General features: G+C 37.0%; 1 protein-coding gene across 1 annotated transcript in view; it reads right to left on the reverse strand.

Moving 5' to 3' along the window:
• Window positions 1–1,229, reverse strand: part of slco3a1a (solute carrier organic anion transporter family member 3A1a) — a 59,877-nt gene extending 58,648 nt beyond the window's left edge. Inside the window, exon 1 of the mRNA XM_082182514.1 lies at window positions 683–1,229. Coding sequence (XP_082038640.1) covers window positions 683–820 — 138 coding nt within the window. The 5' untranslated portion in view covers window positions 821–1,229. The remainder of the gene's footprint in view (window positions 1–682) is intronic.
• Window positions 1,230–19,056: the final 17,827 nt, after the last annotated feature.

Below are 19,056 nucleotides of genomic sequence, written 5' to 3' on the forward strand. Positions count from 1 at the left end.
CCATCCCTGATCTAGAGCAACACTTACTTCGCTAGTGAAAGTGTCTGTCTCTCCGTTCCACTCATATAGCCAACGCTACAGTACAGTACAGAACTTCACACACAAAGCTTGATTCTGATGCTCCTTTGGGAACTATTTTCGTTGGTAGGAAGGGCACATCTAAACTATAAGTTGTTTGAAACAAGTTATTCTAGATTAATTTTCATAGAACTGTTGAAAGCAATATCACACGCGCAACCGTAGAAGCGAATATCAGAAGGCACCTGCCGCAGAATTACAGCAGTTCACCTTCCAACTGTACTTATTGCTCGTGTGATATTGATTAATGGTGTTTTATATTGATGATGGACATTAAAATGATCCACATAGGCCTAAGTTTTCTGTCACACTAGCCCACAGTTTGCCAGGCATCTTATTTCTCACAGCCTGACAGCTAATCTTATGACTGCTAAGGCAGATGCTTTAGGCTACTATAACACTACTGTATGTGTTCACTTCATTAAATGATTAGGCTATGTTAAACCCGTCACGCTTCATGCACTAAACTGCCATCAAGAAGACTGAAGATACGGATTAACGACGAGTCAAACTTTGAGTCAAACAAGTTTTGTAAGTTCAATAAGAACAAACTGTCATTTCCAGAGCCTGAAGTGTATCAGATGAAACGCATCGATTTACTTACCAAGTATGCCCCCACTGTGCCCTGTGCCAACATCAGAGCACATTCCGCCACTAAAAATATCTTAATATTTGAGAAACACGAGGGTTTCTTCTCATCCCGCTGAGGGTCCTCGGAGCTCCTCTGCTTTTTCACCAGCATCCTGAACAGTCCAACCGCCAAGAAACGCAGCTATAAACTATTGTAAACGGAGAATAAACGCTAAATCAAGCGTGTCTTTATATATCTGTAATGTACTATAACTGCTGTTGTTTACAGTCAGACTCAGTGCCGTGTGACAGACTTTTCATTGACACTCCGCCGATGAATGAAGACGAACTAAACTCTCCTCCTATGCGCTGTATCGCGGAAACGGAGGATAAAAGGTCGCTGGTTTTTACTCCAAACATGTCTCTTTCCCTCTGAGACTGTCCGAGCTCCCGTCGCGTAGTGTTTGCTCGTATTCCGTCACCATCGCTCGAGTCCGCATGCTTGAATCTCCGCCTCGGTCATTATGACTGATATGTGAGCGTTTCTCACATACCGGTCGGTCTTGTACAGTAAAGACACACAGTAGAGGCGCTGTGATGCAAGCATCATCTGAATGCTTTACTGACTCGTATATTCAAAATAAAGGCACATTGAATGGCAAAAACATGTGTTAAGTCATTCATGTCAGTAATTTTCTGGGTGAATTCGGATCGTTACGCGCAACACAACATTGGTTTTTGGAGATCATAGCTTTTCTTAACTTATCTTAAATATGTAAACAAAACACTAACGATTTCTGTGATATATTTTTGATGTGTTAATACAAAAATGATCATTAAATCTGTCAATAACTAGGATTTTATCACGATTTCTGTTTGCCACCGTGAACTGTAGCATTAGTGCAACATTTTGAAAATCCTGTGGAAACCCATACACTTAGGCTATAGGCCTACATGTTAAATACATACATACATGCATACAGTAGATAGTAGCCTACAGTACATACTACAGTTCATACATAAAGTACAAACATGCCTACATAGGCCTACATACATACAATACAAACACACATACATACATACAGTACAAACATATTTACAGTAGGCCCTACACATACTTTTAATGGCTATTTTCTTCAAGGAAAAGTTTTTGTTTTAAAAATGTTTGGTGCTTTACAAAAAAAAAATAAAAAAAAAATAACAGCGTATGGGTATGAAATAACATGAATAAATAAAGACAACTATTAATTTTTCATTTTTAAACCATGGGTTTCCAAACTGGTGTCTAAACATAGAAAAGTGTAGACACAAATTGGTAAAAATTAATGAATGCTTTTGACTTCAAATAATTGTATTCAAATAAATAATAATAAACAATTTGTTTCACATCACTCTTAAACTGACATTTTGCGGCTGCTGCATTTAAAGCTGTCTAAGATCACGTATTTGCTGAAACAGCTAATCTTACAGGCGCAAGAATGGTGGTCATACATGTCTACATGTTTCTGCTTAGAACTCTATCAAGTAGCCTACAGGCAAACTGAGCAAGCACAAATTAAACGAGTTGAGGTTAAAAGAACAAGATATATTTGTTTGGATATGTCACATGGCATGCCTGCCAAGGGACATTTACAAACACTGCATATTGCATGTTGATTAAAAAAAATCATTAAAAAAATAATACATTTAACAGAACTAGCAAGTAGAAACTAAATATTTTCCAAATAATATTTTTTTGTGTGTTTATAATATAATTTTTATAGTCTAAACTGTCTAAATTTGACCTTTATACATGATGATAATTGTCTTTAACTGGGGTCCCTGCATGAGGATGATCATATTTGGGGATACGTAGACTAAAAGATTGAAAATCCTTCTTTTGAACTAAGTTCTAAGTGGAATCATAGTGATAGCCTACATTGTAAGATTGTATAACCAGTTCACAGTATTGCCTAATGGGTTTGCAACCTTGTAACTTTTTATGCTGAATTATTATCAACAGGATGTGAAGATGATTCATCATAAATATATTAAGCTATTTAATTTCAAGTCGACTTTAACATGTTTAACAGCTTACTTCGTGACTCAGCTAAAGTTTTGAGGGACAAGCTTTTGGTTTTTTCAGCTGTGGGGACAGTGCGAACACACTGTTCTGGTCAGAGTTTTGAGGAAGAAGAGTGTGAAATTCTGACGCATTCTAGGTACAGTGCTAGAGATGAGGCTGATGCTTTTCGCACTCACACACTGCTGTGTTTGGTTGTCATGGCAAACATACAGCAGCTGTTAAGTTATGAAGACTCAACTTTTATGATTATTTAACATGCATGGATGTCTTGTTTAGGTAGAATCAATGGTAAAGAGTCGAATAGTTAAAGGCATAATTTACCAAAAAATTTAAATTCTGTCATCATTTACTCAACCTCATGTTGTTCCAAACCTGTTTGAGTTTCTTTCTTCTGTTGTAAAGAAGATATTTTGAGGAATGTTGGTACGTTAACTAGACAGTTGATGGTAGCCATTGACTTCCATAGTATTTTTTCTTTCATACTATGGAAGTCAATGACTACCGTCAACTGTCGCTGTAATTCCTCATATGTGTAAACATACATAAAGCTCATTCTGATTCTGATTCTGATTAAACCACTGCGGGTTCAACCCTAATAGGACAAAAAAGCATCAAAATACAGCTTTAAAACTGAATATAATCCCCCCAAAAAATATGATTTCCCCCCAATTGCATAACATATGCATAGATTCACCATGCAATTCTTTCATGCACACATAGTGCATCATGGAAAAAACTCTAAATCATAGTTTAGGCAGAGACTTGACATGTTAGCATCCATTAGTAGATGCAAAACATGCATTAAAGTGACTTGCTAGGGGGGGAAAAGCAGCTTTACAGTATAAGCAACCCCTCTGACAACGTTCCATATGGCCCATGCATTTTTCATGTGGATTTGAGAAAAAATGTGATAAAAAAAAAACTGCATTAATTTTTTTATCGTAGAAATTATATTGCAAAAGCTACTATCAACAATTAGCCTATGTTTTTATATGGGCCACTTATAAAAATGAATTGGAGAAACTGTAATGCTAAGGCAGATGAAAATAGCTTACCGACTTTTTCATACAGTCATTGCCTGTTTGTATAGTCTTGAATGCTTATGCACATTAGCTGGATCAGCCTGAAAGGTGAGATTTAGGGTGTTTTCAACTAAAAAGACACAATTGAAACCAAGACTCACTGGAAAAAATTTCTGCAAAATAACATTACGTTGCTTTTCGTGAAATTAGTGCTATAAAGGCTTTTTCAGTTTCATTTTGAAACAGAATCTGAACGTGAATCTGGCAACGTTTTCTTAAGTTGGTTGCTGTATGGCATGCAACCTGTATATACCACACTAAATCTTTTTGTGTTAACAAAAGCAAACATGAGATAAAAATGCATTTGCTTAAGCAACCATGCCATTTAATTTAGCTTCTAATTTGAGTTTGTTAACCGTGACTCATGTTTTACGGGATTCGTACCCGAGTGCTCCTACTGAGAAAGTTTACTATCCTTGAAAAACCTATCCATTTAGAGCTGGTTATGTGATGTAAACATCAACATATACATTACTTAACCTACAAATGACCACTACATCTCACTAAAAGCACAATATACTAATCAGACCAGCTCTGAGTTTGTGATCTGAAACTGATGTCTCCTAAGGAATTAAAGGTGTGTATGTAATTACATTAAAAAAAAAAAAAAAAAAAAAAAAAAAAAAAACACTATTATTTGGCAGGGCAAATATGCATCTATTACTGCATGCATAAAAGGATGACCGCCAAGTGACCAAAATAACAGATACACACACTCCCTGCTCTCCTGAAGTTATTTCCACTCCGCATTCCATGGAAACTCCCTTTATACAAACAAAGAGATACAAAATACTTGACATGTTTCCGTTCTCATGGAACTGATTATATTATGTCTGCACATATTAATATATACATATTTTTACAGATGCTGTTTCCTTTTCAGAGATAACCAATTCAATAGCATTTTTTTTTTTAAATGATTAGTAAATAATTTAACAGCAAAATTCCAATAGGTTTTCTTATCTTTATAGAATCTTCGCATTTAAATTGAAACATTCTACAGACTTTGTCATATCTTTATATTTTACAGGTTGGCAGTTGAGAGATAACAAAATCAGAAGAATGCAATGTGTTTCCAGATACATTAGTATATATCTAAGCACTTCATTGACAGCACACATTATGGGGAAGGCAGTCAGCGGGCTCTATCGGCTTTAATGACTTCTCCATGCACAACGAAGGCTTGCTCATTACACTAATGTGCTTTATGGTGCACAAACTGCATGATATTATGACAACACCAGTGGCCCTATATTTTATTGGTAAGCACAAATGAAAAACAGGCTCCCACAGCTAAAATCAATTTACATTTAATTAAATGGCCTGTCTTTTGCTTCATAATGAAAAGTGGCACTGTAGTTTTCAAATAAATGCAGCAACAACACTGTTTTGGTACAAATGGGAACAAATTATAACAGGAACAAATTGATGGTTTGGCATCATTGTGCCTCATTTGAGTCTTACTCATGGGCTTGTGGGCGCAGACTGTATATATATGAGACAAAAAAATGTTAGGAAACACTGCCTGGTCTAGATTTCTCAATATTTCAGTGCTGTACTTGAAGCTATCAGGGCAGGTGCAGAGGAATCTGACCTGTGGCGCAACATAATTACTCTAACCAGCAGGCTGGAGTTTCACCTGGAGACAGAACATATGTGATGTCTCCAGATGCCAGCATTTAGTAGATACCTTGTTACAAGATCCCTAGATTCCACTGATCATGAACGCAAGCCACATTTTCACAAGTTATAGTGAAAGATTTAGAACCAAATGAAACCATGTGTATAGGTAAAAAACACATGCTAGTGGTGGCCTTGAAACAAATATTGTGTCTTGAAACTGAAACTGGATGAATATTTGAATGCTACCGATTCTGATCTGAATTTTGACTTGTGATGCAGCCTGAATAAATCACACCAAGTTTGCCCATTGGCCAGAGAAGAACTGAGCCTGGTGTTTAGGTTCCTTGCCACTGTCACCTCTGGCTTGCTTATTTGGGGACACTTAATATTATTGATCTGACTGTACTGACGCTGTTGTATTAGAAACTTAACTGAGCTGGACAATGACATATTTTTTTGCAGAACTGCTTTATAGATTAAATTAGCTTATTTAATAACCGATGATCTTTACAACAGAACTGAATACACTGAATATATGCATACTTCCCTACATAGGTGGTAGGCGAAATACAGTATGTGAAAAGAGTAGTATGTTACACGTTACATGTATTTACTATAGTAATAACTATAAATTAGGCATAATTACATGCAACTAACCCTAAACCAAACCCTAATCCTATAGTAAGTACATGTAGTTAAGTATTATTGCTCAGTACTTAAAATGACACTGTAACAGGGACACATTCAAATAAAGTGTAACCGCTTACTATCCCATGATGGAAAAGAGTTGGGAATGGCAGTTAAGCTACACAATTGTTTCTATAGGTCACGTGACAATGTCAACATGACGAATGTAGTACGTCCAGATTTTAATGGTCACAAAGTAAACTCATCAAATGCACCTGAATTGTGCGATTGTGGACACACACAGAGAGAGAGAGAGAGAGAGAGAGAGAGAGAGAGGTTAGATTGTATAGAAAGCCCTTATAATGACCAGGTGTGCATGCGTTTTATGCAAAATACTAACTTCTGGAAGGCAGTTTCATTACTATAGAGAAAAAAAAAAAATGATATGTATATATATATAAAATAGCGAATTTGACACTGTGCACGAGAACTTTTTCTGTGCACATATATACTGTATATGCAAATAATTCAATTATTAAAGAATGATATCAAGTAGATCTCATTGATTAGCTTCTGCCTTTTGTACTTCAATATGTATGCCACTATAGAACCTCCTCATGCGTCTGAGTGTTGAAAGAAAAATCAACAGGTACAACTACACACACACACACACACACACACACAAATTTCAAAAATACCATACAAAAAAAAAAAAAAAATACACAAGAAGTCTAATAACCTCAGGGTCCAGCCTTGTACTCCCAAACAGACATGATAATACCTCTGCAAAAAAGCAACAGCACCCTTGGGAAACAATGATTATAAAGATATCACACTGGCATTTAAAGGCTTAGCAGATGTTGACTGAGAAAATGTCAGGCAACGTTCTTTTTTCAGTTTTACTGTCCTAGCTATTAATAGAGCATCAGTATCGGTTCTGTGTTCAACACTCTCACACACACACACACACACACACACACACACACACACACACACACACACACACACACACACACACACACACACACACACACACACACACACACACACACACACACACACACACACACACACACACACACCCACACTGAGACCTCTGCCATCTAATTTTACCCCAGTATCAATAGACAGGCCACGTGCTTTAAAACGTCAGTGGCACTACAGCGAAGGGGGTTTCAAATATAGAGCCTTCCACATGTAAAGTGATGGGTTTTGCTGTCTCATGCTCTCAGAAAGAAAGAATGACATTAAACATTCACAATCCAAAATGGCGTCGGTAGTTCTGTGGGTGTTATGTAGTATGTATTCAGGGGTTCAATAAACTGGAACAAACTGCTTTCCTGGAAGCGCCTACCATGCATACCAAATTGTTGACTCAGAGCAGGATCTGCACCTTTACTTCTGGGAAAAACAATAAAGCCACACACTGGTGCAAGCAAGCAACACAAGCTTAAAAGAGATGGGAAGGCCTCTGCCTATTGATTCCCTCAGTAAACCAGCAAAAGCAGGAAAGACAAAAGTGAAAGGTGTTGAAGAAATGACAAGGAATCTTCTAAAGGTGCGGTTTTATGCTACAAAACGGGCCGGACAAGTTTAGCCATTGTCTAATAAAGCTATTTATTATGTGTGAACTCACCATCTGCAAGTGAGAGAGAGAAAAGCCGCAGCAACACAAATAGCACAAACATTAATATAAACTGACACGCAGCAACAGACTGACACGTCATAGTGCCACACATTCCCATAATCCTCCCAATCTCCTATTTCTATGAAATCTGCAACTGGAGTTATTGGACATGTGGCATTAGTTTCAAATCCCTCTTCTGGACTGTTCAAGTTATTCATTTTGTTACCAGTTGGGAGGAAGGAGCATTATTTCTGCAACAAACAAACACAACAAACCGCCAGCAACTACAACTGCCACATATTTAAAATAGGGCTGTGAATCAGTGAAGAAAGAACTACAATCACATGAAATGTGAACAGCATAAAAACTGTGAAGAAATATACAAGTATACTCTTTTTAAAATGCTGATTTTATGTAAAAACTGTATATTTCAAGTAAAATATGCACATATGTATGCAAATATACATATATATAAGTATTTTGAGAGCATAGGAAGATCAACTCGATTACATTCGAAGTGCTTCATGGGAGTAGGCGGAGCTAGCTCTCTGATTGGTGGAATTTTACATCTTCATGGGTAATGTAGTTTTTCACCATGCTGTTCAGTCAACATGATTATTTTTAAAATAAGTTGGAATAACGTGGGCTAACGGGAAGCAAATATCATCGATTAACAATCTTGTAGCTCACGGCAGGGCTGTCTTTAAAAGTTTATAAGTTATTGTTCAAAATCAATTTCCTTACAGAGAAAATTATTGAGTTTTTACTTATGAAACCCGACTGATGCACTCTATTACATGGTCAATCTGTCATGTAAACATTATCGAGTTTCATTTAACACACTTTAAACCCAATCCACAGAATATCCCTCTAAATCAGGACAGATAATGCAAAAAGTCTGCAGATTCTGCACATAGCAAATTTAGCACACAAATCACCATCCATATCCGGAAGCGATTTACTTGATTTGATGCATCGTTTGACAGCTAAACTGTCCTCAAAATGACAGCCTTTAAAGCCCAACTCCACTGTATAATGTCCTGTCCCTTACACTGCAAACTGACTTTAATAATCCAGATTTTGATGGGATGTCTGTATCATGACCATAGAAGTGACACAGGATTAGCGATCATTAGCTGGGCACTTTCTCATGAGAGTGATTTGTGCTTTGATTTCCAAGCACTGACAGTCTAAAATTGCACTTTATGATTAAAAGATTTGGGTAATGAAACTTCATGAATGATGAAAAGCTGGTAGAAAAAGACTAGCGCTGAGCTGTCACCGTTGGTGCTTCTGCACTCTAGCATTGCCATACTGCGAGTGCTGGATCAATCCCCAGTTTTAAATTTCACTGGGTAAGTAATCCCTTTAATTAAACTTTCCCACCCAGGCGTTGTAAAAACTGGCAACAAGAAATAAACAGACATGCTATCAAATATCTTCAACACAAGGGCCTAGTCACAGGAATCTTAAACTTTACACATGGAGTTATTTTGCCATTCAGAATGATTGAAATTCTCCCCTAGTTTATTTCTACCTGTATTTAAGAGTTCAAAATGGAGAAGTGCCAAAGCGCAAGCAATAGGCTGCTTAAAAATTCATAAGTAGATCCAAATGACTTGTAAATGTCTATTGTGGTTTATTGCTGTGATTCACTCTTAGAAAGGTTCTATGAATCTTAAAGGGTTCTGTCAGGCGCTTCATATTTAGAACTTTTCGGGGTTCCCATTATGTCCATCATTTCATCATTTTATGGATTTCTGGCATAAAGTGTTCTTTTAAATTGAGTCAAAAGCCCTGAGGTTCAATATAGAATGTGTTTTTCTTAGAGAGAGTAATAAAATAACTAAACTTAATCTATGTAAGTATGTGGGTCATTTCAGATGCACCTTTTGAAAACCTTCGTAAACCTTAAAAAATGCTTGGGCTTGTGTGAGATGAAAACTGTATACGTGACTTTTAGAAATATGCTGTGATGTGAATATGCATAATATACTACATTTAATCAAGACATTGTAATAAAAAGATATGATATTTTGAATAAAAATTGTATCTAGTCTATATTTCAAATATTATGGAGCATGAAAATGTACATAACAACCCCAATGACTTTAAAACAGAGAGAAAACCAAACAGTTCAGACAAATCATACTGTTATTACTGACAAGATCTAAAGTTTATTCTGAGAGTTTGATACTACATATTTATGCTGTCCTCTCCCTGACTGATACAGCTTTATGGGCGTGATTGATTTTATAGCAAGGGACAGACAATGCCATAACCTCCTTTCAAGAGCACATACAATGCACTAAAAGGCCTCTGTTCTTTCTGCTGGCACAGTTTACCATCATGGATAGCGATGGAGAAAATAAACAGCATGTTTAGCAATTCAGAGGGTCTCGCTCTGGAAAACCCCAATAAATTGAGCTAGAGTTGAAAAGCTGCTGACGGTGCTTTCACAGGCCTGACGGTGACAGCAGTTTGGAGACAGGGTGCCGTGCCACCTCTCAATTCATTACAAACCCATTGGTAGAATGGGTACACAAGAATGCACTGAAGGGCAAACATATATTTCTGTCAGGTCATGACAGGAGCCACATCTTTTACTCAAAGTGACACAGTTGTAAGCAGTGCAACTTAAAGGGATAGTTCACTTTGAAATTAATTTTTGGTATGTTTTAGCTTACCTCAAGGGCATCCAAGATGTAGGTGTCTTTTTTTCCGCAGTAGTTTCAATTTTGATATTTTTAGGTCAAACCGTTCTTGTCTGTCAGTCATATAATGCAGGTCTATGGTCACTTGTCTCAAAGAGCATGCACAGAGTCCAAATTAAAACAATTCCCCGTCGTCCAAATTAAACAATTCCCCATCGTAAGTACACATTGATGGCCTAAGACACGAAACGAGCGGTTTGTGTGAGAAAACGAACAGTATTTATATCGTTTTTACCACTTATACACAGCCATGTCCAAGTGATCTGATCTGACGTGTACGCAGACTGGTGCATAGATACACTAGATGTCGCCTTAAAGACATTCGTTCCAATGAACTGCCGTAGACAAGGCGACATCTAGTGTGTATATATCTATGAACCAGTCTGCGTACACGTCAGATCAGATCACTTGGACATGGCTGTGTATAAGTGGTAAAAACGATATAAATACTGTTCGTTTTCTCATACAAACCGCTCGTTTCGTGTCTTAGGCCATCAATGTGTACTTACGATGGGGAATTGTTTTAATTTGGACTCTGTGCATGCTCTTTGAGACAGTGACCATAGACCTGCATTATATGACTGACAGACAAGAACGGTTTGACCTAAAAATATCAAAATTGAAACTACTGCGGAAAAAAAGACACCTACATCTTGGATGCCCTTGAGGTAAGCTAAAACATACCAAAAATTAATTTCAAAGTGAACTATCCCTTTAAAAAGTGCTATAAAGCTACCTGGAATCATCATGGCCAGATTATTGAGGCAAGTATAGTGTATGTGTAATAAATTCTATGTTGAATGAAATAAAATATTTATTTCTAAAGCTACTTTTTGTAATGTCTATTTGATGCTTTTCCCATTTAACACAATGATGACTTTAAATGGTCTTTTGAGGGTAAATTGTATATATATATATATATATGTGTGTGTGTGTGTGTGTGTGTGTGTGTGTGTGTGTGTGTGTGTGTGTGTGTGTCAAGTGATTAAAATTTATAATCTAATTAATAACATAAGATTAAGATTAATTACACAAAGATTAATTAATTAATTAATTGTAAATTAATCGCATCAAATGTACCTCCCAAAGATAATTTAAAGGCATCATTGTGTTAAATGAGAAATAGATAAGTATCTATTATTAATATCAAATAGACATTACAAAAAGTAGCTTTAGAGATAAATATTTTATTTGATTAAACATAGAATTTATTACACATAAACATTAGGCTAAAACGACCATGTTTTTTAGTTTTTTTTTAGAAGCTGTCTCTGAATTGTTATTTAGATATATTTACTGACAACTTGGTTAGCAACATTCTTCAAAATATCATCTTTTATGATCCGCAAAAGAAAGAAAGTCATACAGGTTTGAAACGACACGAGGGTGAGTAAATGTAAATAAACAGAATTTTTTAGCAAACTATCCCCAAAATATGTTATTATTTTTTTAATGATCTATATAGATATATTAGAAAATGCAACAATATAGGACACACATGTGTGTGTGTGTGTGTCCTGTTGCATTTTCTAATGACACAGAAAAAGATAGATTATAATACATTTTATTATTGTTAAAGTTTATTATATGTTTTCAGCATAGTTAGAAAATACTCCTGCAGTTTGTTTTTGAAATAGTTGTGCTAGTTTGTATTTGGCATTTTGCATACACCCATTGGCTCACATCCTGTGCAGCTCTAAAGAAGGAAAAGGCTCCTTGATTTCATTTGTCTTTTAAAACAATGCAAGCCAGACATGTACTCGCCCTTCTGTCATGGCAACTGCCTCGGCTCTCATTCAACCAGTGACATTCTAGAGATATTTATAAATGTTAAATAGTTCTCTCTGTGGATACAGTCAGGGACATTGCAATTCAAATAGGGTAAATGTGTCCTCTGAGAGAAATGTAGAAAATACAAAAGTTGCTCTACATTATAATGAACAGTTCTGCTAAATGCATTCCTGAGAAAGATAAATCTGAAATCGTCCAGCCAATTCCTGTTTACACGGTCACAAGTTTTACTGGCAGGTTAAAAGGGAAAAAAGTCTCAGAGTGATCTGTTAAAGATCTCGCTATTCCAACAATGTGAACGAGATTTTCCCTCCTTTTTTAAAGCTTGTGTGTTGATCTCATCATGTTGCATGTCTGCATTAATTTACAGTGTTTAAAGGGATAGTTCACTCAAAAATAAAATTTCTAATTACTCACCCGTAAGACTTTCATTCATCTTTGGAACACAAATGAAGATATTTTTGATGAAATCTGAGCGATTTCTGTCCCTCCATCGACAGCTACGCAATTACCACTGTGACGCTTCAAAAAGTTCATAAAGAGTATAAAAGTAATCCATATGAATTGAGAGGTTTAGTCCAAATTTTCTGAAGAGACTTGATCGCTTTACTATATGATGAACCGATTGAATTTCGGCTTTTATTCACATACGGTATAAACATTGATCAGCGAACATAAACAGAAGCTCAACCGAGCCTGCTTAACACACGAGAATGAACCTCATTGGTTCTTGCAGAAGCTCAAACGTGCTGCGTAACAAAAGAATGAATCTCATTGGTTCTTGCTGAAGCTCAAACGTGCTGCGTAACAAAAGAATGAATCTCATTGGTTCTTGCTGAAGCTCAAACGTGCTGCGTAACAAAAGAATGAATCTCATTGGTTCTTGCAGAAGCTCAAACGTGCTGCGTAACAAAAGAATGAATCTCATTGGTTCTTGCTGAAGCTCAAACGTGCTGCGTAACAAAAGAATGAATCTCATTGGTTCTTGCAGAAGCTCAAACGTGCTGCGTAACAAAATAATGAATCTCATTGGTTCTTGCAGAAGCTCAAACGTGCTGCGTAACAAAATAATGAATCTCATTGGTTCTTGCTGAAGCTCAAACGTGCTGCATAACAAAAGAATGAATCTCATTGGTTCTTGCAGAAGCTCAAACGTGCTGCGTAACAAAAGAATGAATCTCATTGGTTCTTGCTGAAGCTCAAACGTGCTGCGTAACAAAAGAATGAATCTCATTGGTTCTTGCTGAAGCTCAAACGTGCTGCGTAACAAAAGAATGAATCTCATTGGTTCTTGCAGAAGCTCAAACATGCTGCGTAACAAAAGAATGAATCTCATTGGTTCTTGCTGAAGCTCAAACGTGCTGCGTAACAAAAGAATGAATCTCATTGGTTCTTGCAGAAGCTCAAACGTGCTGCGTAACGAAATAATGAATCTCATTGGTTCTTGCAGAAGCTCAAACGTGCTGCGTAACAAAATAATGAATCTCATTGGTTCTTGCTGAAGCTCAAACGTGCTGCATAACAAAAGAATGAATCTCATTGGTTCTTGCAGAAGCTCAAACATGCTGCGTAACAAAAGAATGAATCTCATTGGTTCTTGCAGAAGCTCAAACGTGCTGCGTAACAAAAGAATGAATCTCATTGGTTCTTGCTGAAGCTCAAACGTGCTGCGTAACAAAAGAATGAATCTCATTGGTTCTTGCAGAAGCTCAAACATGCTGCGTAACAAAAGAATGAATCTCATTGGTTCTTGCTGAAGCTCAAACGTGCTGCGTAACAAAAGAATGAATCTCATTGGTTCTTGCAGAAGCTCAAACGTGCTGCATAACAAAAGAATGAATCTCATTGGTTCTTGCAGAAGCTCAAACGTGCTGCATAACAAAATAATGAATCTCATTGGTTCTTGCAGAAGCTCAAACGTGCTGCGTAACAAAAGAATGAATCTCATTGGTTCTTGCTGAAGCTCAAACGTGCTGCGTAACAAAAGAATGAATCTCATTGGTTCCTGCAGAAGCTCAAACGTGCTGCACAACAAAAGAATGAATCTCATTGGTTCTTGCAGAAGCTCAAACATGCTGCGTAACAAAAGAATGAATCTCATTGGTTCTTGCAGAAGCTCAAACGTGCTGCGTAACAAAAGAATGAATCTCATTGGTTCTTGCAGAAGCTCAAACGTGCTGCGTAACAAAAGAATGAATCTCATTGGTTCTTGCTGAAGCTCAAACGTGCTGCGTAACAAAAGAATGAATCTCATTGGTTCTTGCAGAAGCTCAAACATGCTGCGTAACAAAAGAATGAATGTCATTGGTTCTTGCTGAAGCTCAAACGTGCTGTGTAACAAAAGAATGAATCTCATTGGTTCTTGCAGAAGCTCAAACATGCTGCGTAACAAAAGAATGAATCTCATTGGTTCCTGCAGAAGCTCAAACGTGCTGCATAACAAAAGAATGAATCTCATTGGTTCTCGCACGTCAAGCGAACATGCTCGGGCTTCAGTTTACGACAACTGATGCGAGTCGATGAATGTTTATGTGTAAAAAAAAAAAAACTAAATTCAATCTGTTCATCATATAAAGTGATTGAGACTCTTCAGAAAATTTTGACTAAACTGCTCAATTAATATGCATTACTTTTGAAGCGTCAAAGTGTCAGTTGCGTAGCTGTCAATGGAGGGACAGAAAGCTCTCAGATTTAATTAAAACAATATTGAGAGAAAAAGATCTTCACTTGTGTTCCGAAGATGAATGGATGTCTTACGGGTTTGGAAGTACATGAGGGTGAGTTATTAATGTTTTTGGGTAAACTATCCCTTCTTTAATAATAAAATAATGGCAGTATTGTAGTGAATCAATCAAGCATGAAACGTACATACGAGTGAGTATTAAGTAAGGGGGAGCAGGGGAATTGCAGTAGCTTTGGTGAGCGTTTAGGGACCATTTGAAAGCACTTACCATATTTATCCCATGAATTATTCATTTGTTTCTTTTCCCTCAAGCATGCACATACGCCAAATATCTAGAGTCAAATTCAGCTCACATATAAAAGAAAAGCGTGAAATCACAGTCACAGACAAACAAAAATTAAAGTACCGACAATCGATCGGCTGCATATTCATGCTATAATAGTTTAATGACAGACTAAAGTGGGGGCATCTACAGCACTTTATTACAATCTGACATCCTGACGTCATGTTTTTGAAAGAACCGGTTACACTTTAACTTGTTACAGCATAATTTTACATTTAAGTACTGAGTAATATTAATTAACAACATGTACTTACTATATTGTTAGGGTTAGGATTATGGTTGGGTTTAGGGTTCGTTGCATGTACTCAATTTATGCATAATTTTCCGTTATTATTATGAAGTACATGTAACATTAAGTATGTAACAAGGACACTGTAAAATTAAGTGTAACCGGATCTTATGCTCACCCACATAAAAAAAGAATAAATTAGTAAAAAAAATAGTTTTAGGTTTCATTAGTTAACAACCTTAGTTAACATGAACTAAGAATGAAAAATACTTCTACTTCTTAATATTAATTTCAACATTTACTAATACACTATTAAAATCAAAGGTTGTATTTGTTAACATTAGTTACACTGTGACTAACATGAACAAACAATGAGCAGGATTTTTATTAACTAACATTAACAATGATTAATAAATACTGTAAATCATTGTTAGTTCATGTTAGTTAATACATTAACTTGTTAACTAATGAACCTTAATGTTAAGTGTTACCATATATTTAAAGTGATGTCACAGCTGAATATTCTGCATCATTACTCCAGTCTTCAGTGTCACATGCCCCTTCAGAAATTATTATAATATGCTGATTTGAGAAGATTATTGAGAAGCAAGAAACATTGCTGCAGCATTTTGGTGGAAACTGTGATTTCCAGGATATTTCCTTCTTTACTGTAATTTTTACTGTCAAATGGATCCATCTGTGCTGAATAAATGTAATAATTTCTTTAGAAAATAAATCTTTTGAACTGCAATGTAGGCTATATTATTTTTTATTTTTTTTTACATTTCAATTTAACATTATGAACGAATATGAGTTTGCAAATGATTAATATTTAAATGAACACTATATTAATAAATGCTGTAAAATCGTTGTCCATAATTAGTTTTTTGATCCCTAATGTACTACTAACTATTAACGAATTTGAACCTTATTGTAAAGTGTTCATATTTCTTTTTTTTTACAATTCAGTCATGAGAGAAAAAAAGATTCATCCCTTCCAAACAAGGGATGAAAAGTACAAATTACCCTTTCAGAAAATTCCCACTAACAGACATAAGCAACAAGCAACAGGACGTCTCATTTAAATTCAGCGGCAGTTTCTCGTTGATATACACACAGCGATAAAGGGACGGGTAATGGAAAGTGAGACACATTGCATTAACGCTGAACTGATAACATTTTCAAGCACATTGAGAAATGCAAGGAGCAGTTTCCACCCCCTTCCCACCAAAAATCATCTAGTGGCACTACAAGCAGCTGTTTGTGAAAGGCTGGGGAGTTTGATTCTGCCTTCTCGCTGCACAGCTTGTGGCTCTACAGCAAAGTAGCTCAAGCGTTTCCTTCCTGAGGGGAATATGAAAAAGTAATGGTCTCATCTTTCCCTTTTGTAACGGTTCCTCCGCAGATGTCTAATGATGTCTAATGAAAGCTGTGTCTCACAAAGGACAGTGGTTATACCATCAGATTGCTAAACGCACGTCTATTCACTGTCATAATAGAGTGGAGCAGGGATGACGTATTTGTGTAGGCTGAAACCCGGAAACGAGTTAGCATTAATAGCACTTTGTTCCATCGTCCTGAAGTCATGGGGTTTTTATGGGTTTTTGGTTAAATGCTTGAAATAATGGTCTGTGGTGAACACAAGCTTAATATATTTTTACTTTTATTCTACGATCAAAAATACATCTCTTGTGAAGCTTTACTGCTAATGCTTTTACTGGTCTTGTAAATGGCGGTTTCTAACAAGTGGCTAAACAGAACTACAGAAGTTGCAGGGACATTAAACGCCATCAGACCGAACAGGTCAAAAGGAAAACTAGTCCGCTTTCACAGCCTCGCGATCTTGCAAATTATTATAACTCAAACTTTTTTTTTTTTTTAAAGACTGAAAGAGTTGACGGAAGCTTAGATATGGCGACGTTGAAGTCATTTGATCGTGGTGTAGTTTGTTTATAGCCTGCGCTTCGCTTTTTACTTAATTGTTTTTTTTTTTGTCAATTGTATTTATGCTTATATTCAAGTTGTAATTTGTGAAGATTGAGAAAGAATAAAAATAAAAAAAATTTTTTGAAAAACTGGGTTTTTGTCGAGGGAACCAGGGTGATGCTAACGGGTGGCCTACAACAATACGTCATACCTGCTGTAACAATATGTAATTACTATAATGCTTGTTCAGGCTATACCTGCCACTAGGGGGCGAACAAGGGCAATTCTAGAAAAAAGCCAGAGGGTAAGCGAGGAAGTAGGGCTCGTGGGGACATTGTGTTTGCAGACTGTTGAATAAAGGCAGACCCCGTTTGGGCCAGTGCAAAGAATATGGACTCCTGTTGTATATGAAAATACCACACTTTAACATGGTGGCAGCGGAAGTGGATTTTTGCCGAAGTTTTTAGTGGTTTGCTGCGGAGGCGCCGACGAAGTCCGAAGACGGTAAAGTGCTAACGTGTAGCGTGGATTAGCATCGAAGTAAACAAGCTAACGCTAACGGCATGGACGGACTTAGACCTCCACAGACGTTGTGTCTGGACTCCAGTAACCTGTCTAAAGCGTGGAAGTCTTGGAGAGACGAGTTTGAACTGTACATTGGATTAACTGTTGCCGAGGACGACGAGAAGAAAAAGGTCAGGCTTTTCAGTTATCTGGTCGGTGAGAGTGGCAGAGAGCTACTGGATACGTTAATGGGAGACACAGCGAAGTCGGACTGGAAGATTAAGGACGTCATTGAAAAGTTTGATAACTACTGCAGTCCTACAGTGAATGAGACAGTGGAGCGGTACAAATTCTTCACAAGAAATCAAGGTACCAGTGAAGCCATAGATGGCTATGTTACTGAACTCAAGTTGCTAGCAAAAACATGCAACTTTGGGACATTGAGAGACTCACTCATTCGTGACAGGATCGTATGTGGGATTAACAGCAGCAACATGCGAGAGAGACTGTTACGGGAGAAAGACATGACATTGGACACTTGCATTCAACTTTGCAGAGCTGCTGAGTGGTCGCGGGAAAACTGCAAGGCCATAGCGGGACACACAGTGGAAGAAGTTCACGCAGTGCAAGGAGCGTCGCGCCTACAGCAGAAAGAAAGCACCGTGGATTGCAAGTTTTGCGGCAAGACACATGAGAGGAGCAAACAGAAATGTCCAGCATTTGGAAAGAAATGCAAAAAGTGTGGTAAGGAAAACCACTTTGCGGTTAAGTGTAAAGCCCGCATTGAACCAAAGAAGATGAAATCTGTGCATAAGGTTACTGAATGTGAAAGTGAATATGAGGACATACTGTGTGTTAGAGATGTAGCAGAAAGTGAAAATGTGAATGCTGTTGACTCTAACAAAGGTAATGACTCCCAGTTGTTTGCAGGCATGCTCCTAGGGAAAGATATTGTAAAATTTCAGATCGATTGTGGAGCTACATGTAATGTTTTGCCTATTAACATGCTGAACACAGATGCTAAGCTTGAGGATACAAATTCTGTGTTAGTGATGTACAATGGAAGCAAAGTGAAGCCACTGGGTAGATGTAAAGTGAAATTAAGAAACCCTAGAAACAAAAAACTCTACCAGCTAGAGTTTCAGGTTGTGGACAAAGGTTGTACTGTACCACTGATTGGTAAGAGAGCCAGTG

Source organism: Leuciscus leuciscus (genome assembly GCF_965113295.1).
Source record: "Leuciscus leuciscus genome assembly, chromosome: 10".
NCBI classification, from domain to species: Eukaryota; Metazoa; Chordata; class Actinopteri; order Cypriniformes; family Leuciscidae; genus Leuciscus; species Leuciscus leuciscus.